Source organism: Lissotriton vulgaris, chromosome 3_1 (genome assembly GCF_964263255.1).
Source record: "Lissotriton vulgaris chromosome 3_1, aLisVul1.2, whole genome shotgun sequence".
Lineage (NCBI taxonomy): Eukaryota > Metazoa > Chordata > Amphibia > Caudata > Salamandridae > Lissotriton > Lissotriton vulgaris.
The window spans coordinates 542072820-542099130 of NC_141689.1; the positions used below are offsets into that span (position 1 = coordinate 542072820).

At 42.2% G+C, this 26311-nt stretch overlaps 1 protein-coding gene across 2 annotated transcripts in view; it reads left to right on the forward strand.

Moving 5' to 3' along the window:
- ZNF366 (zinc finger protein 366) overlaps positions 1–26311 on the forward strand; it is a 149563-nt gene that overhangs the window by 113249 nt on the left and 10003 nt on the right. For both annotated transcript variants that reach the window (XR_015309288.1, XM_086960800.1), the window contains exon 4: positions 5472–5646. Coding sequence is in view for 1 of the 2 variants with exons in the window: in XM_086960800.1 (XP_086816926.1) it covers positions 5472–5646 (175 nt within the window). In the remaining variant the exon portion in view is untranslated. The remainder of the gene's footprint in view (positions 1–5471; positions 5647–26311) is intronic.

Consider the following 26311-nt stretch of genomic DNA (forward strand, 5'->3'; position numbering starts at 1 on the left):
TTATCCTATGGTTGTTACCAAATGCTAGTTTGTATAGAAATTATTATTATTAAAGCCAACCACCAGTGCAGTAACATGCCTGTCCGTATTTATTTTACATTCAGTTTATAATACTGTAATCAGTACCTTTAACAACCAAAAGAAGAAAACCTTTAATAAAAATTGTTTAAAAAAAGTTTTTTTTAAAGCTAATATCAACCACTGTCTAACTTTTTAAATCCTGAGTTGTTCTCCTCTAGACTGAGCGCTCTTAAAATACAATGCCTACCAGTATGAACGGTATGGACTTTTACACCTTGTAGTCCTCATTATCTTTTGTAACTTTTCCTTTACACTAATTTACACACGTATGATTCATTGTATCTTTATTATGTTTGTGTGTGATGTAAAGTGCTCTGACTCACTACACTGGTATGAGTAGCGCTATAAAACAAATGAAATACATGCAAGAGAGGGGCTATGAAGAGATGAGGGACACTATTAGAGGGTGGTAGCGAGAGAATCTGTGGAGAAGGTGGTCATTCACTAAAGCTGGCTCTGGCTGTCCCTGCTGGCATGCCAGCTAATCCCGGATATACAGAGATAACAGGAAGCATGTTTTATAGACATGTTTGTTTCCCTTCCTTCACAGGGATTTTTGGCTATCTGATGGAAAATAACAATTTACAGCCTTTCTTTGATTGCTACAAATACAGCGAGCTAGAAAACTGACAACATAGGAAGACATAAATACATTTCACCTACAGCCCTACCTGCCTGTGCCTGCCCAACGAATGTTGGCCTTATGACCTCCCACTGAATGTTAAACGCTATTGTGGTTCAGGCCGACTTCAATTACAATAGCAAAGTATGGGAACAGAGACTGGCCTCTTTCCATAATATTATTTCTTACAGCTTTTTGTAGTGCAAATATAGCTGTCAGGCATTACAGCGCTTTATAGTGAAAACAGTTTTAGTTGCAACTTTGAAACAACTATAGCAAACAAGTATTGGCAAAACCAATAGGTCAGGATTTGTCATGCATGCAATTTTTTTGCACAGACATATGCAACATGCAAAACATTTCAAAAATATTGAAAAAGAAGTAAAAGTAAAGGAGTGGCCCATTAGTCCAGGCACACCAGCAGTGACAATGAAGTACACTTCTTTTTTGAACAGCAGTACACAAGTGTTCAGACAAAATGCTGTCACTCGCAGCAAAGAAAGCAAATGGATGAAGTGGGCTGATCCACTACCCATGGTATATATGGGTCCGGCAAAAGCAAAAGGTGAAAGGCACTTTAACAGACCATCTGCAACCAATCCTCCGCTAAAGAGTGGAAAAGGCCACTTGTTTTCCCCACAAGAATTATTTGTGTTGTTGTTGGCCTGTGCCTGGTTGCAGAGGCTAGCTTGAGATGGCCTGGAATTTACGCTATAGTTGTTCAGAGCTTGGCGGGTTATATAAATCAACCCCTTTGTCATCCGCACAATGTGTTGGCGGAGCGCCTAAGGAATGTCTGTCAGCTTCTGTCTGCATCCTCGGATGCTACCACAGTTGCAGCTAGAAATGCTGTAATTCCGCCCCTGCTTAGGAGAATTTACTCTAGGACTGTTCTTGATGTAACCCCTATGATGACTGGCTGCTCAAGTAAGAAACACCACTTCTAGGAAGTGTAGGATTTTTATACCCATTTCAATGTTCAATCCTCTTTCTTCTCTAATATTAGTTACATGACTATAGTGTTATCACTGATGTCATCGTTTATGTCATTTGAAATTTCAATTATATAATTTAACAGATCATGAATGATGTAATATGTGATGTTATAAGGAGTGTATGGTGGGTCACACTTTATAGTTAGCTCAGTAAAAAATAACTGGTGAATTTCAGTGTTATTTTGCTGCTGAAACTATAGTTTTTATATTATTACAACACATAACTATAACAGCACTTTAACCTTTGATTTTTTTCAATATATGTGTAGAGTTTTTTTTAACAAAAGCTAAAATTGTATTACCTTATCCAACTATAATGTCAATTCAACCTTTGTTTTTTTCAGTGAAAAAAAAAATAAAAATATATATATATATATATATACATATATTTTTTAAAAAAAATTATTTACTCACACACACATAAATATTACACAGTGGCAGACAAGACTGTGTAGTAATAGTTAGGCCCTAGTTACCATAGATAGAGTGATTTTTGGTGTTCTAATAATGTTGGTTCTGCTGTTCTTTTTGCACCAAAAGTTTAATAGCATTTCCATTACAAGCACAATACAGAAACAGTAGTACAGCAGTAAAGGCATCACCACAGTGATGTATATAGGAACATACTAATTTCTATACATAGCAGTGCCATAGCGTACCAGACATAATCTTGCTGTAACAAAATCAAACATCCTGTCAACATACCCAACCCCCCAAGTGCTGTTCTATAGGTAACAAATAACAACATCTTGTTCATCAGGGGACTACAGAAAGTGCACCTTGCTCCCTGAGGTAGACTCACTAAAGGAAAGGGACAGGGAATTGCAGGGGAAGGCCTGAAATGAGGGCAGCTCCACACCATATGGAACATGTCAGCATCAGCCAGATTGCATCTACATAATTAAACACTTATACCAATTAGCTGGACACAGGCTATACAAAATTAGGTAGAAAAGTAATATGGTAGTTACCTGCCACTATGTAAACTATAAAAGAAATTAGTACACTCACTGCATGATGTCATCAGTGATGTCATTTGAGATGCCTTCCGTGTTGTCATAAACTATGCCATAGAATATTTAGTGAGCGATGTAATATGTGAGGTCATTAGCAGTGCATGGGGAGGGAGAAAATTATCGTTAGCTGTGTTAACTATGACTGGTGAACTTTTTTTTGTTCAAAAAGTTAATGTTGTCACTGACATATTCATCAAACTATGACATTACTCTAACCTTTGGTATTTTCAGTGAATTTCTGAGGTTTAAAAACATCTTTGTATCCCACCTAACTATAACACTACTTTAACCTTTGCTTTTTTCATCAAATGTTTATGTTTCTTTTAACATAAAGTAATATTTAATTACCATACTTAAATGCAACCCCCGCCATGCACAGCTCTATCCCCGTGGTCAACTATTTAAATAAAGGGGAGGTGGGCAACATGGCCCCCTCCCTGAGCCTTGGTAACCCTGAGGACTCCATCCATTAGGGCCACTCTTTTAAATAAAGGGAGAGGTTGTTGCGGGCCCCCTCCCCAGGACAATTATGGCTATGAGGCCCGTCTCCCGGGGCCCAGCGTGATTTTCACGGGAAGAGGACATGAAGCCCTGCTCGCTTGAGTGCGGGCAGGGAAACAGATCAAAAGTCCCCTCCCAGCAGGCAGGGGCAAACTTGGTGTTTGCTCCCGCTTGATGGAAAATAAAAAAAAATGCTCCTGCCAAGTGAGAGCAAACAGAGGTTTCCCTGCCCACGCTTAAATATCATGCAAACCTGTGTGAATGCAAATTAAGTTAAAGCCTTGAACAAAAGTTGGTGTTATTTAAAAAAAACAAAGGTTAAAGTGATGTTATTGTTAGGTAAGGTAATATGATTTTAGCTTTTGTTACAAACCCCCCTAGAAATTCAATGGAAAAAACAGTGAATCAAAGAAGACAAAGGGACCTGGCTAAATAAACCATCAAGAAAGGTTTCATAAACTGTAAGAAATGCATTGTGTGAAGGAACAGTGTGGCTGTGTGCAAATGTAAAACCTTGGCAGACAATAAAAGCAGAAAATAGATAAACTGATTACATGCAAATGAGACTACTGTGTATATGCGTTGGTTTGGCCATGTGGCAAGCAATACCTGGTAAGAACAATACACCCACTTAAAGAGAGGATCTTATAGCACTGGGATGCTATTAGTAACAATGATATGGCCTACTCAGTGGCCATAAATGTCAAAGAACTACATGATGGCAATAGAAATCAGCTTCAGTGCTCTGGAATTGAAAGAGTTCTGCCCAGAGAACAGGGCGGCGACAAAGTGAGAATCTTATGAATTCTTAAGTGAAAATACATTCTGACTAACGGACTAAAATCTCAGAAGGCCTTAATTCAGATGAAGAATTAGCAGTACATATATATTTATGTTTTTCCTGTAGCTGATTAAATTTCACATCATAAAATATGAACGATTGTCCGCTGGAACTGCATTATGGAATACGCAGTCTGCGCAACAAACATCCGTACCAGACTGAATTCAAGCTGCTACCAACTGGGTGATATTGTATGAGTAATTAATTATATGAACTAGAAATGGGGTGTTGGGTTGACAGATAACCTTACAATGTAAGATGAAATATATTGAAATAATGAAACACCAGAGTAAGAATAGTACATATAAGCATACAAATATGAATCACATTTTAATTGCTTAATGATTTTTAATTTGATATTATATTGAAACAATATTTGAATAATCAAAGTATAAATGGATCACATATTTGTGAATTCAAACTATGGAAAGATGATTAAGATGTTTTCCTTTTTCACATGGATTGTGGTATTGTTACTGTTTTCACTATTCTGCATCGAATCACTTATTAAAAAATGGCGATTTGCTGTTTCTTGCACCAAGTAAGTGAACATGACTCAAGTCCAGCCGAAATGCATCTTGAGACCGTAGCTTAATGAACACTTTGCCCTCCGCTAATTTGGTAGACTTACTCATTTGTTTGAGATTTTCGAAAATTCAGGACGGCTCCTCTCCACATGAAGTAAAGCAGTTTCACTCTATTTTTGCAGATTGCATGTAAGAAGTGGATAAAATAATGTTTAGCAACTGTTCATATATGAAGGGTGGAGCCTTGTTTGAGAGAAAATTGATTTATTACATATTTTATTAAATACGTTACAAAAATAGTGTAAAAAACATCTTGCTTTATTCATGTAATTTAGTGTTATTCTTGGGGTAGGATTATTTTGTTAAATTTTCTATGATTCACTGGAAATGTATAAACAGTGTGTGTTGCATGTTATATTCTAGTACGTTTTTTATTTTTACGCTTGTGCAAATATCTTCCTGTGGTAACGACTGAAGCAAAATCTGTTTGGTCCAGTCCACAAGCAGCAAAAATGCTAAAAATTGATTCACCAAAATACGGCACCAGTGCAAAGTTTCTGTGATATGGACTTACCTTTCCTCCTAGCCAGTGTTTTGGTGAGTTAATAATGTCCACTCCGGTGTGAAATTTGTACCAGGAAAATAACTTGGGTCATATTTGGAAAATGAATTTTATGTTAAGTAGGAATACATCTTCACTTACAAAATGGAATTTGGTATAAAAAATCTCCCTTTTGATTTAATTCTTCAGACTGATCATGCTTGTCTTGCTAACTGTCAGTGCATCACTCCGCTGTTACTGATGAATATACAAATTTAGCCCATCACGTGCTCTCTTTGCTGATGTACCTGGAATGTTAACCTCTTTACTTTCATTGCTTTTGACAGCTGTGTGGAAAAGAATTCAACAGAATGCACAATTTAATGGGTCACATGCACTTGCACTCCGATAGCAAGCCCTTCAAGTGTCTCTATTGCCCCAGCAAATTTACCTTGAAGGGGAACCTTACCCGGCACATGAAAGTGAAACATGGCATCATGGAGCGCGGCTTCCACTCTCGAGGTAAGCACTGGAAATAAGTGTGTGCATGCATGCGCATCAGAGCACCAGAACAACAACCTACTGAAACAGTACGCATCATTGTGAAAAGCATGGACTGACCATTAAACTGGAATAAACCCCAGTTATCAATATGTTATTACTTAGTAACAATTATTCTCGATAGCATGGCAGGTAAAAACAAGCCTGTTTTGCACTTTGACATGACAGTCTATAATTTTACATTCTTTGCTTCTACCTTCCACTTAATTGATTTTCCACGTAGCTTCACAGTCAGATATTATAACTCAGAATATGACATAACCTGAGGTACAGACACATCATCTACCACCTAGGTTACAGAGATTTTACCATCCAGAAAACAGATATATCCTTTAGGTCACCAATGTAACTTTCTCAGGACTTTTTTGCTTGTTCGTGCTTTCAAAATGCGTGTTCGCGAGATATTTCCCCCCAAGCACACAAACAGCGTTCGCGAACAGGAAAAAAGCATGGCGAAAGGGCGGAACAAGAAATTCTGCATGTTCGCGGAACTCTGTGTGCTCGCTGAGATTTTTTTACTGTTTCGTGGAGCTTTGCGTAGCTCGACTACGCAAATTCCGCCCACCCCTAATAATAATACCACCAAGTACAATCCTCAGCATGAATTTTCACTCAGATATCTCCTTTAAATGTTGTATGGAAATGCAATAATTTTATCCCCAAATAAAATTTTGATTTAAAATAACAGTTTTTGATGAGTTACCTGATTTTTACACAGAAGGTTGGCATTTTCTGAAAATTCATACCATTTGGGCCAATAACTCATAATTTCCCTTTTTATAAATAAACTCTTTACTTCAAGGAAAAATATTGCTGGTTTCTGTAAATAGACGTTTTTCTCCTAAATACCAACTTTCAGTTTAGTAAATACATACATTTGGTATTCAAATATTCGCCTGTCATTTTCCTTGTGATGCCTTTGAGGTTTTATTACTCGAGCATCTATTGTGGTCTACTCGTTTCAGCCACCGTTTTCAACCAGTTTCTGGTCATGTGGCTATTATCAGGACTTAAACAGGTCTCAACATTTCCAAAGCCCTTATGTAATGTCGTCTTTCACAAGTAAACTTTGTTCAATTACAAGCACTCAAAAGCATTCATTCAAACTGATCCTGGCGGACTTCTCTGTATTCTGTAGGAAGAAAGAAAGGGGGAAAAAATCTCATTAGTAACAATACCGTTATTATTCTTACCTTCTCTATACTATGCTGTGTAGATTTCTAAAGAGCGTGGCTACCTGAAGGTTTCCCATTGCTGACTGAGCCATAGTGTTGCTCCAGAGCTAGTCTAAACGTGGGTAGGGAGGCTTTAGTTTGGTTAAAGCCAGGTCTTAAGCAGTTTCCTAAACTGGGGCTTGTTGTCTATGCATCTTATTTCTATGGACAGTGTGTTCCGAAGTTAAGGAATACGATGAGAGAAGGATCTGCCATCCCATCTGGTCCTGTGAATTCTGGGCACCTTAATGAATTGGGCAGTTTATGACCTTAATGCCCTACTGGGTGTATAGGGTGTTAAAAGTACCCTGATCAAGGAGGGCCCTTTGGAGTTAAGCCCTCTATGTGCTAAACATAGGGCCTGATTACAACTTTAGGTGGTGCGGGAACATGCAGCACACCACAGCCACACTCCCGCAATGCAGAGTCACCTCTGCCACCCATCCGCCAGATTACAGTTCATTTTGTGGTCCAGCGGGCGGGTGGCATGGAGGTCCCGCGGCATTGCTGTGTAATGGTTCGTTGTGTGCCTTAAACAGCAATGTTGCGTGACTGCCATGCATGTTCCTGCACGGAAAGGAATGTACCATAACGTGCATTCCTTCCTGTGCAGGAACTGGTGGTGTAAAACTATGGGGGGCACAACTTGTGCCCCCCTGCATGCACTCCTGTGCGCAGGCTCTAGTGGGGTCCCTGCAAGGCCCTCTTTCTTTCCTAACCGGCAGCAGTTACATGGAGTAAGAATCTCTATTTAACTGCTTGGGGAAAGTTGTAATTTGCTTGGTGGGGGCTCAGGGCACCACCAAGCATGCTGTGGCCCTCTGACCACCACGTAACCGACAGGGAACCCTGGCGGTTGCGACGATGCAATGGCGGTCCGACTGCCAAAGTAGTAATAGGGCAGTCAGACCGCCAGTGAGGTGATGGCTTGACTGCCACCTATGAGCCCCCATGAGTTTGGCGGTCCTCAAACCACCAGACTCATAACCAGCCCCTGTGTGTCCTGAATTCTATCCTTTCTTCAATAGGAAGCCAGAGGAGGGATGCCACGGCATTTTTTGCAGAGGCAGTTTTTGGTACGTTAAGTAGAATCCTTGCTGCAGCATTTTGGATGACCTGAAGCCTTTTGATGACGTATTAGGGGGAGAATGTATACAGGGAGTTCCCGTAGTGAAATTGGGATAGAACATAGGATTGGACTACTATTCTTTTGGATGCACTGGGGAGTATGTCTAAGATTTTGCGGAGAGGTGTGAGGGTGCCATGGTGCGTCGTCACAAGTTTTTTTGCCGGTGCATCCATGGATATGGAACTGTCCAACTACATCCCTAGGCTTTTTATGGGGGAGGACTAGGTGGGTAGATTGACTAAACACTCCGATCATTCTATAGATGGTTGGGGATCAGGCCTGTTCCCCAGAACCCTCAAATCTGTCTTTTCCCAGTTCGGTTTTAAGCAACATTTTGCCATCCACTTAGACACTTTTTCCAAGCAAGTAGACCACTGAAGGTACTATGATCCTTTCCCAAGAGTAAGGGAGACGACCAGTTGTGTTTCATCGGCATATAAGACAACTAATCGCCCGAACTCCTGAACAGTATCCACCAGCAGGCGCATGTACAGGTTAAAAAGTGTGGGGCTGAGGAATGAGCTCTGCGGGACCCCGCACTTCAAGTCAAAGACCTCAGAGTAGCAGGCGTTACCACAAATTTGGAATGATCTGTCCACTAAGAAGGAGGTGAGCCAATTAAGAGCGACGTTCTTTTTTCTGGCTTTACCCATTCTTTGTATAAGTATTTCATGGCCACCGTATCAAATGCCAGGCTCAGGTCCAGGAGGATGATCGCAGCTGTTCCTCCATGGTCCAGCAGCATTTTTAGCTCCTTTGTGTCTGTAATGAGGGCAGTTTAGATCTTTACTGTGTACTTAGTATCCTCAGGACTAATGGATTACTGGCTCCTCGTCCACACTGCAAGCGCCTAGAGACCTTTGGTGATTGGCGCTCCACAAATATAATCTAACATAACATAACATGTTGTGGACCAAATCTCATCTGAGTAGGGTGCAGGAGATGGTTTTCTTCAAGAAGTAAGGACAGCTTTGAGCCTTTCATGTTTCCACTTTGGGGGCAATCCGAAGAAGGAGTTATCTGTGGCTAGCCTATAAACCCACCGCTGTTCTTCCTTGCACAGAGTACTTTCAAGATTTATTGGTCAAATTTTTTATCTTCTCCAGAATAACCCAACATAGATCATTCACACTATGTCCCTTTGTAATGTAATGATTTGTCATTCGGGTGGTGTTCTTCCTGCATCTTACATTACTACGATGCTCATATATGTGTGTTTTTATATTTCTGCATGTCATTCCAATGTATCTCATACCACAGGGGCAGGTTATCATTTATATAACCTGTGACGAGTGGCAAATGGCAATTAGTGTATTTATTTAAAGTAATATGTTTCAGGTATATTGGGGTGCCCAGGAGAAGCCTAGATGATTGAAGGTAATGGTTAGTTCTATATGGATTTCAATTTTTTGACCTCATTGATCTTTACTAATGTTAGGAATAAATGTTATGCTTCATGCACACTGTGTGAACCCACAGTTCTGGTGTTCCATCGCTCTCGTGGGCTGCGGGTAGATCTGATGATCAGTCTGAGCGATTTGGAAGGTTGAGAGTGTGCATCTGAGGCTCTGGAGTTGAAGAGAGAATTGGAGAAAAACTGAGGCACAGAGAAGATATAAAGCCACCCAGCTTCATCAAACATAAAGTTTCTACACAATAACATTGTTTTCCAAATTAGATGGCAACTGTTGCACCGTCCTTACAACTCCTTCCGTCTGTGGACCGCAAATGAAACCAAGTTTCAGAGCCAAAAGCTTATAAGGTGTCACATCCTAGATACTCATGGGCATATTTACAAGAACTTAAAATTGCCATAACATCAATTTTTGGATGATACAGTACCTTTTTTTTAATCGACTTATTTACAAGTTGCCGCTAACTGCATTTAGCAGCACTTTTCCAGCATAAACGTGAATTCTCAAGATCGTCACTTCTGGTAGTGGGACTAAACGAAAATGAGATGCAAGGTAGGTGTTCCAGTGAAAAAACTGCCGCTAACCACACTTTGCAATATTTAAAATTAAATTCCCGTTTGTCGATAATCCCCCAAAACTGCTGCTAACTCCAGTTAGAGGCAGTTTTTTAAGACCAAAAATAGCTGGTCTTAAAATTGGTCCAAATATAAGATTTTTGGGTGCTGGACAGCTCTGCAGGGAATATTGCTGTGCTGCCCTGCACCAAAACAAAAAGGTCAGGAATGCATCCTATCAATAAGTTAGGGCACATTCCTGGGTCTCATTCATGAAAAGTATTGCATCGATGCGATGAAACAGCGCTGCAATACTTTTCACAGCATCCTCCTTGCAACACCATGAATGTGCCGTATTTACTGTACGGCGCTCCATGTCGCAATCAATGATAGATACGTCTGGAATCCTGAAGTATCTGTCAGAGTTAAAGTCACGCAACAATGCATGGGGCCAGCGGTGCACAGACATAATATCGACTCCAAAATATCGACTGGACATAATATCGACTTTTAAATATAGACTGGACAAAATATCGACAGGACAGAATATAGATGACCAAAATATCGTTTTTAAGGTAAGTGATATAATATCGACTGTTAAAAATATAGATAGTAAAATATATCGATTTTTTAATAATATCTAATTTTTATAGTGTATTTTTATGGTATAATATGTGTGAAAAGTGTGTATTTATGTTATAATTATTTTTATTAATGATTTTAGTTTTTGTAATTATTGCGTAATTTAATTCTGTAGCGGGTTGTGGGTTTATAGGGGAATAGGGTGGGAAGTATTTTAATTATAATTAATTAAATATTTAAATTTATTTATTGATAGTAAATTTAAATTAATAGTTAATTAATTTATAATAGTTAATTAATGAAATTTTAATTGGTAATTAATTTTAATTAATTGATTAATTGGTAATTATGTAAATTTTACGAAATTATTTTTGTAGCGGGTTGTGAGTTTATAGGGGAATTGGGTGGGAAATGATTAAATTATAAATAATTAATTAATTACATTTATTTATATTTATTTAATTTCAAATAATTGTTAAATACTTTTTCATTATTAAATAATTAATTGTAAATATTTTTATTAATTAGTATTAATAGGTGATCAATAGAAATAATTATTGTTAATTAGTAAATTTAATATATTAATTATTATATTGTATACAAATATTATTTATTATTAAATAATTATTAATAGATATTCAATAATACATTTTTTAATTATTTATGAAGTATTTACTTTCCCTAATGTTGTATTCTCTGGAGTGGGAATAGTAATTTTAACCCATACGCTATCCAACTTTTTCCCTACTGTTGCACCCACTGGAGTGGGAATAGTAATTTTAACCCCTACTCTATCCAACACTTTCCCTACTGTTGCACCCACTGGAGTGGGAATAGTAATTTTAACCCCTACCCTATCCAACGCTTTCCCTACTGTTGCACCCACTGGAGTGGGAATAGTAATTTTTACCCCTACGCTATCCAACGCTTTCCCTACTGTTGCACCCACTGGAGTGGGAATAGTAATTTTTACCCCTACGCTATCCAACGCTTTCCCTACTGTTGCACTCTTTGGAGTGGGAATAGTAATTTTAACCCCTACGCTATCCAACGCTTTCCCTACTGTTGCACCCACTGGAGTGGGAATAGTAATTTAAACCCCTACGCTATCCAACCCTTTCCCTACTGTTGCACTTACGGGAGTGGGAATAGAAATTTTAACCCCTACGCTATCCAACGCTTTCCCTACTGTTGCACCCACTGGAGTGGGAATAGTAAGTTAAACCCCTACGCTATCCAACACTTTCCCTACTGTTGCACTCACTGGAGTGGGAATAGTAATTTTAACCCCTACGCTATCCAACGCTTTCCCTACTGTTGCACCCACTGGAGTGGGAATAGTAATTTTAACCCCTACGCTATCCAATGCTTTCCCTACGCTTGCACTCTTTGGAGTGGGAATGGTATTTTTTACACTTCTGCTATCGTACAGTAATATAATAGTATCTTATTTAATTATAGTATGTTACTATATATATATGTTTTAACAAATAGGATTGTAAAAATTTATTTTTATTAATTTCATTTATTATTTAATTATTGTAAGTTAATTTAAGTATTTTTAAGTATATTTTAGTAATTACATTTTAATATTAATTTAATTTAACACTGTTTTTAATAAAGTCAATTTTTTTTAAAACTATATTTTTGTAAACGATATTTTGTACTCGATATTTTTGTACTTACCTGTTTGTAGATACAAACTCGATATTCTGTCTGTCAATATTTTGTCCACAATATTTTTGCAAGTCGATATTTTGTCCCTCGATATTATTTCAGTGATCCGGGGCCAGCCTATCCCTAAGGCACTGCATCACCCTTACGCCTGCCGTGAGGCAGGTGTAAGGTTTTGACACAATGGCGTCCTAGAATTGTCACAGTGAAATCTGATAGATTTCACTGTACCCTTCCTGTGAGGCTTTGTTGCGTGGGAACACCCACCCTGCATAAATCATACCAGATGCAGGTACAATATGGCCCTGGGCTTTACAACGTCACGCATTTGACTAGATGCGTCACTTTGTAAAAAGGGCACAACGTTGTGCCATATTCACGCTGCAAGTATGTCAAGAAAATGACGCACTAGCGTCGGTAAACTGTCGGACGGGGCTCATGAATAAGGCCCCCTGTATTTTTTCCCTACGTTGATACTCAATGGCTGCCATGCACCAACACAGGCACTCCTGCACCATGGTGCATGGTGACTGTGTTGCGGAGTTAATTGATGTCGTAAAGGAAGGGAGACCTACCTGCACAAAATCTATCAATCTAGGATGTTTCCTCTTTCTCGGTGTGCTGGCCTCTGACGATGGCTGCGAGTGGCGACATGTAGACGTTGGATAGGGTGGGGCACAGGGAAGAACCCTGGGGCACTCCACAGCTGATCTCCGTGGGTTATGAGAGGAACGGCGGTAGACTGATGCGCTGGGTCCAGCTGGTGAGGTAGGATTGAATCAAGTCCAAAGCCTTGTGGCGGATGCTGGCGTTGTGGAGTCTTGTGATTAAGGTGTGTTAAGAGACGGTGTCGAAGGAGGTCAAGAGGTCTAATAGGAATGAGGGCTAAGGTCTCAGCCCAGTCGAGGAGGGAGCAGATGTCATCTGTGGCAGTGAGGAGTGCAGTCTCTGTGCCATGGTTGCTTCGAACGCCAGATTTAGAGGTGTCAGGACGTGGTTCACTTCGATAAACTCAGAGAGTTGGCCGTTGAAGGCCTTCTCTATGACCTTGGCAGGAAAGGGGAGGAGTGAGATCGATCTGAAGTTCTTGAGGTCTGTTGGGTCCCAGGAAGGGCTTCTTCAGCAGCGGGTTGAGCTCAGCATGTTTCCAGTCATCAGGGAAGGTGGCATTTTCGATCGAGCAGTTGATGGTGTGGCAAATCTGGGAGGCGATGTTGGTGGCTGCTCTGTGGAAGATATGGTACGGGCAGGGATCCATCAGGGCACCTGAGTGGATGCTCCTCGTGGTCTTGAGTGTGTCTGTTGTGAGCAGGGTCCAGCAGAGCATGGTCTGTTGGGGTGCGGCTTGGTTATTTACGATTGTGGTGGGCGGGCAATGATTGCATTGGTGTACATTGGGGGGTGGTGAAAGCAAGATGTATGCAATGAAGGTCAGTCCAGAAGAGTTTGGTGGTGTGGCTGCAGCTGAAGTTCCTGCAGGTGGAGAAGATGGGGTGGAGCGTGTTTTTGGCTATGTGGGTTGGTGCAAGGACTAGCTGCTTGAGTCCGATGTTAGCCAAGTTCTCCAGGTGGGAGTTGGTGTTCTGGTCAGTGGGGTTGTCCAGGTGAAAGTTGAAGTCTCCGAGTACGATGTAGTCGGTGGATGCGAGAGCCTAGGATATGATGAGGTCTACAACGGCTTCAGTGGATGGGTGGTCATGGGCCAGGGGGGCGGTAGACGAGGGAACAGTGAATGGTAGTGTTTGGGTTGATCAGGATCTGGAAGTGGAGGTGTTCCATGGTCGCTGTTGGGTCATTAGAGTGCATGGTCAGTCGGAGTTGGCTTTTGTAGACAATGGCAATAGCTCCTCCTGGGTAATCGGGGTGATCCTTGCTGGTGATTTTGTAGTTGGGGATGGAGATGGCGATGTCCAGTCCGGAGCAGAGGTTGCTCCAGATTTCCGTTAAGAAGGTGATGTCTGGAGAGGTGGCATCGAGGATGTTCCGATTTCTGTGGCTTGTTTGTGGAGGGACCGCACGGTGAGGAGGATGCAGTTGAGATGGTCGTGTGTGCTGTTGATCGGCTCGCCGGTGAGAGGTGCTGGTGTGTTGATGTGGCAGAAGGTGTGGTTGCAGTTTCGGCAGGTGAAGGGTGCAAGGGTATTCTTTGGTGATGCTAGATGGCAGTTGGCATGGTGTCCAGGACTGAGGGCGAGGAGGGTGTTGGCATCGTAGCGGTAGAGTGTTAGAGTGGCAGAGTCCCTGGCACTGGTCGCAGTCCATGCACTGACAGACCTAGGTGGGTTTGCCTTTGGCACGTCTTCAGAGTACCAGTGGCACACCCGCTGTGTATGGTCCCCATTAAGTAGTGCTGCAGGGAGGGCTGGACAGCTGGGAGGCGGAAATGCGGGAAAGGACACTGGAGGGGGTGGGGCAGTGGGGAATTGCCGCAGGAGTTAGGGGACCTTACCCTCCATAGCTTCCGGGCAGCGCCACATCCTCCGGCCTGTGATGCAGAGAGGCGCCGCCCACCATTGGCAATCTCCTCCTGCACCTCGGTGTAGGGGTGGCGCATGTTATGCGATGCAGACCTCCCTACGTTGGTGTGCAGGAGCACTTCTACCAATCACAGCTCCAAGGGGTGCCAGACGGTCTTCTCAGACAGGTCAGCAACATGTCTCCTTGTGACCTGCCAGACTTCACCACCAGATAAGGAGCGATCACCGACACCTCAATGTCTACTGTCACTGTCCAAACGCCGGGTCCCCACGCAGTCCGCCTCCACCGTCAGGCCGCAGCAACCCCACAGCACCTCCGCCTCCACCCCGGGTCTCAGACGCAGGCCCAGCGGGGCCTGTCCACACTTCCAGGCTTTGGCTGCCATGGTATCGCAAGGGAAGCGCAATGAAAAGTGATGCATCATTGGTTTTCCCCAGTGATGCGTCTCTTTACAAATATGGGGCCTTGAATCTGTATTTCCTCTTCCCCTCAGACTCTGGCTGGTCATCCTGGGTGTTGGGGGGCTTAGAGGGCTTATTTCCCTGTACTGAACTCGGCCCTGGCTGCGCCATTCTGCATTCCATTTTTTTTATTTTCAAGTTTTTAATTGGTGGTGGATTTATAGGCTATTTTTGTCTCTAGAGGCAGAAAAATCACGTTGGACTGACTAACATGAGTTTTTTAAGCCTCTAATTGGCGTTTTGTTACTCTTCTCTCGCAAGCGGCCACATTTTTATCACCTTGATACTAGCGTTAGCTGCAACATTCGTCGCCACGAGTAGATCCTTTCGCCATGTAGCGACGTATTGTAAATACGTCGGTACCATGGCGATAGTTTTTGGTGAAATGTAGCAGTAAGAAAATTGCCGCTAACTAACGCTAACACTAGTTAGCAGCAGTTCATGTAAATATATCCCTAGTGCTATAGGCGAATCAGAGGTCAAAGGTTCCAATACTGCATGCTACTCTTCTGATAGCTGGCAACTTCAGCTCGCTTCATTCACCCCTAGAAAGGCAACCCTTAGAGTTTTGAATAAGCATGAACCATTTTGAATGATGCAGTCATGGTGTAAGTGGGATGAAATAATAGAGCCGGATCAATCAGGCCACAAAGATACTAAATTAGAATGCTTCAGTATTATTTATTTCCCCTTTCACATCCACAAATGCATTCATGGACAAATCTCTCAAATATCTCAATTAAATTGAAAAACTCCCCATCATCAGAACCTAGGAACGTGATGTAACACAAAAGATGGATGCCACTTCACAGTATAGATACCTAGATTATGAAATGCTCACCCTATCGATATTAATTACACGGAAAATCAAATGACCCTCAAAAGGAAAATGAAAATGCAGCTCTTCTAACCCTTGCCCACTGTCTCTTCAGCCACGAAGAAGGAGCAGCATAGTCATTTAAGGTGGTATTTAATGCCTTTTAAGGGGCCAGAGTATCAACCATTTTCATATTTGGTGTACTGGTGATATTTACCTCAATGATGAGCTACCTCCAGAAACTTTAACACCCACAGTAGGAAATATACAAGCACTTTCATTCACCACACCCTACCACATGCCTTTTATGGTGCAGAAGCAGATGGCACCAGTTAAGGATCATCAATAGTTGTAACTGTAACTCCCTATGTGTCCCTCACATATATTCCCTTTATCGGCATCTATCAGATGATCTAGTTAATATTATGCGTTACATTTCTTGCAGAATATTTGTTTAAAGGTTGTTATTTCATCAGGGCAACAGCTATGTCACACCACAAACCATGAGGTTATTGTGGTCAAATATTGATTTGATTTTTGTTCCTCTGCTTCAATAGAGGGTTAGATTAAAAGTTTGTGATGTCACTTTGGCTACCCCTGATGTAGCCCTGGTTTCCTCCTATATGGTAGGTAACTGGTGCATGTCTATGTCTGTTGTTTGCACTGAACTAATATTATGCATCATGGTGTACTTACAGGCTAGACTCAAAATAGAACAGAAACAGTACTCCAGGGCTTGGCTGGCCATAGCGGGCACCGGGCAATCCCTCGGTGCGCCGCACGGGTGGGGGCTGGTTTTGGGCCCCTGGGGGCCGTTTTTGTTACAAGGCTGCAAAATCGTCCCTGTACCTACCAAAATCTGGCGGAAACCGGCCGTGGCAAAGAGTTTGGCTGCATCTCCAACCCCCCGAGTGGGGAGGGGTGAGGAGGGGGTGGGGGGGACGGGCGGCCGAGCACTTTGCCAGGGCCGGTTGTGGTTCCCAGTCCGGCCCTGCAGTACTCCCACAGAGATCAAACTACAAATACTTAACATACACAAGCAATTGAATCAATGTGCATACTGTATTTCTTTGAGTATTTTTTGAGGATTATCTGGAGAAGTGGCTTCAGACGCTCTGGAGAAAAAGCAGCATCCTAACCCTCCACGTTTCAACATTTCATGACTTATCCATGTTAGCCTGTACCCCAAGATAAACAAGGGAAAGAAATAATCCTCTAAAGTGCCTAGTGATGCATACTTCTAGAATAGTGCACAATTACCACAAACACCAGGACACATTGTAGAGTCATCTCTACAGGGTTATCCCCAAACTTTTTGCCTTCAGCCTCCTGTTTTATGAACCCGTTTTTATTGGCTTTTAGGACTCTGCACATGTTTCTACTGCTAACCAGTGATAAAGTGCTTGTGCTGTCTTCTTTAAACATGGTGAAATTGGCGCACATCCAATTGGTGCATTTAATTTTCTGCTAAGTCCCTAGTAAAAGTGGTACTACATGTACACAAGGCCTGTAAATTAAATGCTACCAGTGGGCCTGAAGCACTCATTGTGCCACCCACTTAAGTAGCACCTTAAAACATGTCTCAGGTCTGCCATTGAAGCCTGAATGCAATGTTAAACTGCCAACATGGCTTGGCAAAATAACTCCCTTGCCAAGCCTTAAACTCACCTTTAATTACATATTACACCCCTAATGTAGCCCTTAGGTAGTCCACAGGGCAGGGTGCATTGTAATTAAAAGGTTAAGTAGCCCTATAAATATGTCTCAGATCTTCCATTGCAGCCTACATGTGCAGTTTAAACAGCAATTTCGGCCTGGCAAAATAGACCATTTGTCAGGTCTAAATCTTCCTTTTTAATAGATAAAGGTCACCTCCAGGATAGGCTCTAAATAGCCCATATGGTAGAGTGCAGTGTAATTAAAAAGTAGGACAAGTACTTTTAACTTTTACATGGCCTGGTAGTGAAAAACTCATAAAACAATTTTCTCGATTGCAAGGCCTTCCACTCCCATAGGGGGACATTGAGCTAGCTTACAACATTAAGGAAGTGATAATGTTCAATAGGGAGTAAGTAGGAATATCGAGTTTGTCATCTAAACCCCTCTTTATTGGTAAACTCAGAATTTATGTCATAATTCTGAAAATGCCACCCTTAGAAAGTTTGCATTTTCTTGTCCCAACTATTTGGTGCCTGCAGTCCATATCCAGGGTCACATGACTAGGTGTAGCTGGCAGTTGGTCTTTATGTATTGCTCCCAGACAGCGAGACAAAAGGGGAATATGCATTTGCAGTATGGGCTATCTCTGACTTGATAGGGGGCAGAGCTGTCACCTACCACACTTACACATGACAAGGCCTCTGCACACCTACAAAGGGGTTGACACTAGTCAATTGGGCACCCAGACAAGCTGATGCCAGGAAAAGGAGGTAGGAAATTCCGGCACCTCTGGGGAGTGGGAACCTCCAGAACCTTCTCTTACATCAAAGCTGCCACCAAGTATAACTATTGGACTCTCAGAACCAACTCTCCAGGACACCTCCGGACCTGTGGATACTACAGAAGAAGGACAGTTGTGCAGCTCTGCTGCAAGAAGGACTACTACTCTGCTGCCCTGCTACTCTGCTGACCTTCTACGTGTTTTGCCTGGAAAGAAGAGTGGCCCTGTATCCTTCATCCCAGGCTGAAGTGACTCCAAGGGTCAGCTGACTGCCTCCTATTCTGAGTTACAGGAACATAACAGAATCCAGAGGCCTAACAGCATCTGTCCAGCTGACCAGCTGCCTGGCCCTGCAACTATACCCTTACAAGTTATACCCTTGCATACCACATCGCCTACAGCACTTGAAATCATAGCATTCATAAAAACATTTACAACATCTCAAATTACATCATTTGCCACAACACTGTGCATGGAAGTGCGAGAGTTACAGTTAGTGTTGCCTGGTTAGTGAGCTGAAAATGGGTTTGTATGGAGGTGCGCTACTTATAATAGTTTGAAGCAACTGGAAAGCAAATGGCACACTAGCAAGCACATGACCGACAAGACCACCTTCGAGATAGCCCTCAACCTCTACCACAGAGAGCCTTCAACTCATGCATCAAATCAAGCTCCAATAACAGCAAAGAACTCTTCGACATTGTCAAAGAATTCTCCAGCCCTTCAGCTGTAACAAACAATACTACCTCCTCACAGGAACTCTGAGACAACCTTGCAAACCTCTTCCATTACAATATCGTCAATATCTACAGAAACTTCAAACCCCATTCCAAGGCCATCAACTTCTTCATGCACACAATGACCCTGCTACCACCACAGACATCCAACTAACTGCATGGAGCCAGCTCTCCCCACAGGACACCGCCTCCATCAGGAAGTTGGTGGACTCTGGGGCCCTAGCCGACCCATGCCTTCACCACAGCTTCAACCTAGACAAAACCAGAATCAGCTATGTACTCACCACCTTATTCAATGCCTCAATTGCCTTGGCCACCTTCCCCGTGTCCTTCAAACATGAAGAAGTCAGCGCCCTACTAAAGTAACCATCTGCAGACCCCAGCAAACTCAACAACTACCAATTGATCTCCCTGCTCCAGTTCTCAGCCAAAGTATTAGAAAAATCCATCAACCAACAACTCTCCTCACATCTCGAATGCAACTCCTACTAGACTACTCTCAATCCGAATTCCGTGGTAACCACAGCACTGAGACAACCCTCATCACAGCTACCAACGACATCCGAGCCCTACTCGCCTGGGGAGAGAGTGCAGATCTGATCCCCCTTGATCTCTCAGCAGCATTTGATATGGTCTCCAACCATACACTCACCACAAGGCTGCACAACATAGGCATCCATAGAGCCGCTCTCAGATGGATCGCCTCTTTCCTAAATGGAAGACTGCAAAAAGTCAGTCATCCCCCTTCACCACAGAATCCAAGAAAATCATCTGTGGTGTACCCCAAGGATCCTCTCTCAGCCCCACCCTCTTCAACACTTATATGACAGTTATGGCCAGCATCACCAAAACCCATGGACTCAACATCATATCCTACGCTAATAAAACACAACTCATCCTCTCCCTCTACGAAGACACCACCAACACCAAGATCAACTTCCACAACTACATGTCAGATGACTCACCTGAATGAAGGACAACTGCCCGAAGCCCAGCACAGAAAAGTCAGATGTGCTGATTTGCAGAAACAAAAGCTCCCGAAGGCACTAATCATGGTGGCCCTCAGTACGTTGACCTACTCCTAGCACCATGCTAGGAACCTGGTTATCATCCTGGACAACAAGCTAACCATGAAGAGTTAAGTCAACTGTTTCTCCCCCTCCTCCTTCATCCTCTTCATGATTTGTATGGTATTCAAATGGCTTTCCCAAAGCTCAAGATGCACTAACACCAAGGCTCTCCTTTCAAGCCGACTAGACAATGGCAACACTCTCTACGTAGCAATCGCAGCTCACCCCCTCCTCTGACTACAGATCATACAGAATGCCGCACAGGCTCATCCCGGATCTCCCTAGCTCAACCCACATCACAACTACCTCAGGGAACTCCACTGGCTCCATGTACAGAAGGATGCCAGTTCAAGCTCCTGACCCATGTATACAAGGCCCTACACAACTGTGTACCCGCCTACGTGAACAACCACCTAAACTTCCGTCAGCCCATCAGACACCTCCTCTCCACATCCCTTTCTCTAACCCTCATCTCCTACATCCCACGTAGCAGATGCGGAAGGTGCTCCTTCTCCTACCTAGCACCGAAGATATCTAACGAGCTACCCTTTCATCGATGGACATCCCCATCTCTACCAGAGTTCTGAAAGTCCCTAAAGACGTAGCTATTCAGCTAATCAACTGGACCCTGCCAGCGCCTGGATACTCTTGTGTGTGACAAGAAGTGCTCTACAAATCTACTGATTGATTGATTAATTGATGCCACCCGGGTGGAAATGTTACTATTACATCACATAGAATATTTTTTCACTACAGGAGGTAAATCCAAATAGTTCACTTAGTTTTATTTTCTGGCAGTTTACCATCAGGTAAAAGTGAACACAAACTCTTATCACCTTCCTGCATTTGAAGTGCCTGATGGTACCTTCAATTTTGCCATATTCCATTTGGATTGGCCTCTGCAGCTTTTGCATTTTGGAAACTCATGGAAAAGATGTAAAAACATGTAACTAAATTGTTTTGCTGGACAACAATTTAGTTATTGCAAAGATGGTAGCTAACCATAATATGACCCAGAATAAGTGCTTAGTAGATTGCAAGAACAGTGAGCCACATTAAGGCGGGACTAGTGCACTTTTGTGTAAATGAAAAAGAATACCTAAGTCACATACTTTCTAGCGAAGTGGTTAGACTAAAATCAGGTATAATGATAGCATAGTAAGAGACCCTCATCTTTGTGACAAAGACCAGTTATTCTCATTCTTAGGTCTATGCAAATATTATCCAACATTCACTAAAATATTTGTAGATATTACTGAAAGCTTCAGAAATCTTTAAAAAGAAACACTGATTTTATATGGTATTCACCATGGCAAGAGAATGTTGAATTAAGCAGAGTATTGTGTCGGTCCCTGCTTGAGGGTCATCACATGTTTGTAACAGTGGATGCAAGTGCTTATGGCATGGGGGCACTATCCCAATTAGATGAGTCTAAATAGGTTACAATTGGCTTTGAGTCAAGGAGGATGAGAGATGTGGAAACATGCTCCACAGTAATTAAAAGAAAATGCAAGCTTGTGTATGGGGAATAGAAAAATGTAAACCATAGCTGTTTGGAAGGGCGTTTCAGAATGGATCATAATCCACTGCTGGATATATTATAGGGAGCAAAACTTCTTTTTAAAAAGCTACAGGGAGACTGACTAGATTAGCAACAGAATTGTTAAAATTTAATTTAAAATTGAACTACAATGCAGGTGAAGGAAAGTAAAAGTGGATTTCTTTATCAATGTTACCTATAAGTGAGGTGACCCAGTATGGTAACACGGATAATGAATTGAAAAATATATAATAGCTAAGGCACAGGGCATTGTAATTTGTCCAGACCTGGAGGAATGGCACGCAAAGAAGAAAGCAAATAAAGAGTTGTTTGAAGTAAGAAATGCTGTTACATTAGAATGGCCCAAGGAAAAGTCTGTTACTATTCATTTACAACCTTTCTGAAAAGTAGCAGATTAATTGTCTTTCGAGAATGTCTTGTTTGTAAGAGGGGATAGGTTATTTCCACCTCAGTGGAGATGTATCACAGGGGTCTTTAAGGCATGAGTGCCGCTAAGAGGAGAACAGGCAAAATGTGATGTCCTCGCATCTTTGGAGAAATAGAAAGCCTGGTATGCGACTGTTTACAGTGTAGTTCCAGCAATAAACATCTTATGGCTTCCGTTCCCACTATTATTTCTGTTGGTGTTTATCTCTTGAGTTCCTTTCATGTACTTCCATGTCATATGAGATACCTGATAGGGTTGATGAACCATTTATCAAGGTGGTGAATTATGTCACAGAACCAACCACTACTAGTGGCCTTTGTTTTTTTCAAGAAGTGTTTGCCATGGAGGGTGTTTCCTGAGAATCAGAGTTCTTAAATGAATGTGGGATCAAACAAATGCAGACTCCAATCTATCAAACACAAGCTAAAGGCATATTTGAGAGATTCAACTGAGTGTTGGTGGGTTGTATTCAAACTACAAGTAATTCCAGGGTGGATTGTGCTGATGCCTTTAGGGATCTTATTTGGGCATACACAACCACTCCACATTCTATCATAAATGCAATTCCTTTTGAGCTAATGAGGCGAAGAAAGTTTGTGTTTGCTTTATGTCCTTCTTGGATGGTCAAGGTTCTTAATCAGAAATCGTGTGTGGCAGCTTTGATCAAGAGATAAAAGCGGCGTTTGATGCCCTTGACAGAAGAGTAGACCTGCTTACTGAAAGGACAGATACTCTCGAAAGCACTGTAGGCGAATTAAAAGCTAAATTGGAATCTGCACAGGAAAAGATATACTATCTAAGACGTGATGGAAACGCAACAAAGGAAAGAGTGGAATCTTTGGAGAACTATTCACGGAGAAACAACATTAGACTCCTGAAGGTCCCGGAAGGAAAAGAGGAGGGAGAAATGAAAAAATTTATCGCTTCCTTGCTCAAAGAGTCCCTGGATTTGGAGGAATCTGTTGAAGACTTGGAAAGGGATATTCAACAAGCCCATAGAGACCTGTTTCGCTTAAAGCCTGGGAGATCAAAACCGAGAAAGATCCTAGTCAATTTCTAACCTATTCCACCAAGGAGAAAATATTGAACTTAGCGCTAAAAACGACATCTTTAAAAGCCTCAGATTTTTCCTATGTTGTTAGGTCTGACTTGTCTAAAACAACCCTCGACAGACAATGGGAGCTAAGCCACAGAATGGAGAAGTTCAGGGCTCTGGGGGCCACTGTTCAGATGAGGTTTCCTGCCTTCCTGAGGGTTATGTAAAATAATAAAATGCATAACATCCATTCCCCTCTGGAGGCAGATGAACTCCTGGCCTCCATCAGCGACCATCAGCAGGGAGCCGGTTAGTTATCAAGAGTCCTACAGATAAAGAAATTAAGAGATAAAGAGATTAGGTTCCCTATATCACCCTATATCATCCTTCCCATTAGTGCCATACAGTATTCTATACTTGCGGCTTGTTAGAGTCATGCTAGAGACATGTTAGAGTCATTATTTTAGGACTAGTGAATTTAATCTCTAATCTTAACAACCCCACTTATTAACTCCATTCGATAGTTTGTATGGTAGAAGCATACTCAGGAAAAGTAAATAAAAAAACATATAAATAATAAGGAGGAAAAATGGAGAAAAAAAAGGAAAAAATTAAAATTAAAAAAAAATAAAAATGCTCACGGGAGGGTGTTTCAAAACAAAAAAAGGGGAAAAAAAGGAAAAAAATATATAAAGAGAAGGGAAGCAAAGTTGGAAAAAAAAGAGCAATAACACGGATCAGGAATAGGGGGGGGTATAGGTGAAGCTCTAATAAATGGGAAGAACTCTCCGAGGTCTATCTACCTCTACTACTACTACTACTCTCTGCCCCTTTTCACTCATATTTTTTTCCTACAAGGGTAACAACGTTGACTCTGCCGGATTATACTTCAGATTAACAACACGTAACAGGGCTGGGTGAGGGGGGACCCCTCAGAGAGACAAATCTGGCATCACCAGCCAGGTTAAGTAAGGGAGGGTTTTCCAGGGAGGGGGGGGGGTAAAATTGCAAAAAATCTTCATCTGTCAGACACCGATCTACACTCACAAACCTCATTGAACACAACTCGTTTAATCTGCCTTGGGAGCTGTTTCCTTTGTATTGACTCGATGAGTCGGCATAGGGGCAAGGATATTAGATGCTTGGGATAAAATTTTTGTCCTGGAATGTCAATGGCCTGCGTGTTAAGAGGAGGAGGTATAGAATATTACAGTACTTGAGGGACTCCCCAGCGCAGGTCATTGTCATTCAGGAAACACATCTTCTTCAGCAAGAAGTGAAGGAAATGTTGAGGAAAGTTAGATGGGTTGATTGCTTTATCTGTACCAACCACAATGCTAACATTCGCGGCATCCTTATTATTTTCAAAAGGCAGGTTAGAGCGCAGAATTTGGACAAATCCCCCAACTCAAGGGCACTAACTTATAAGAAATCCAGGCAGGCGCTTGGGGTGATCATGTCAACCCTTGGATTGGCAGACCCATGGAGGGAGAGAGCAGGTAACGCACTTGGTGTATCATATCATAACTCTAAGCACAACCATAAATCCAGAATTGATTACGCTCTTTTCAGTTATTCATTAAGAGATCCCCTTAAGGATTTGGTTTCCTTGCCCTCGCACCTATCAGACCATTCTGCCATATCCTTTTCCTTAAAATTAGATCAGCAAACCTCTCATACATCTTGGTCATTTGACCGTACTATTCTTCTAGAAGAAGAGGAAACTGACCTCCTCATTCAAGAAACTAAATTTTTTATGGATACCAACATAAATTCAGCTCAGTTGGATATAGTATGGGAGGCTTATAAAGCAAATTTACGAGGTCACATAACCAACAGGGCCTCTCATCGAGGGAAAGTATACAGGGCAAAGATCGCTAATATAGAACAGGAGATTGCCCTCCTTGATCAACGTATCGGTCCCAGACTTGGGACCAATGAAGAGCAGAAACAACGAAAGGAAATAAAGGAGAAGCTAGAAAGTATTCTCCAAGAGAGGGTCGCAATGAGATGGGCAGCAAGCAAGCTCTCAAACTTTGAATATGGTGAATCCTCGGGCAAGGTCCTTGCCTGGAAAATTAAATCTGACCAGGCCAAAAAACACATCAAACATATTAGTGTAGAGGGGGAGACGTGTGAAAGATCTTCTACCAGAGACATCGGGGAAGCATTTCTCGAGTTCTTTCAACAAATTTATAAGTTGATCTCAGACGACCCGATGTCTAAGCTCAGATGGTTAGAGAAGATAATTCTTCCCACTCTCACCCCGGAACAAAGCGACCGGCTTGATAGACCAATCTCGGAAGAAGAGGTGAGTGAAGCTATTAAAAAGGTGAAGCGGGGCAAGGCGGCAGGCCCCGACGGTCTTCCCGGTGAGTTACTTCGGGTCTTGGCACCCGAAATAGTTTCAGTACTCACTAGACTCTTTAATGATATCCTAACCAAAGGAGCCACCCCACCTAAATCATGGGGAGAGGCAACTATCGTCCTGATTCCGAAACCCGGGAAAGATCCGGCCAAATGTGGCTCTTATAGGCCATTTTCGCTTTTAAATAGCGATTATAAGCTCTTTACGGCTGTGTTGGCGACTCGGCTGGGACGCGAAGTTGGCTCAATAATCCACACTGACCAGAAGGGCTTCATTCGAGGTAGACAGCTCTCAGACCTTACTTATGACCTATTTGGGGCAGTGGATATTGCCTCAACTTTCTCCCTTCCTTTGGCCATTATGACCCTCGACGCAACAAAAGCGTTTGACCGAGTAAACTGGTCATATTTAGCTGAGGTCATGAGGAAATTCGCAATTGGGCCTAACTTTCGGAGGGCTATTGGTCTACTGTATGCCAATCCCAGTGCGAGCATCTTGGTAAATGGTTCATGTACCCAGCCCTTTCAGATTAGTAGGGGAACAAGACAGGGGTGCCCCCTATCCCCCTTACTTTTTAACATTTATATTGAACCACTTGCACAATCCTTTAGGGATGATCCAAGAATCTCCTCATTTGAATATGGTGGTTGGGAAAGAAGGGTA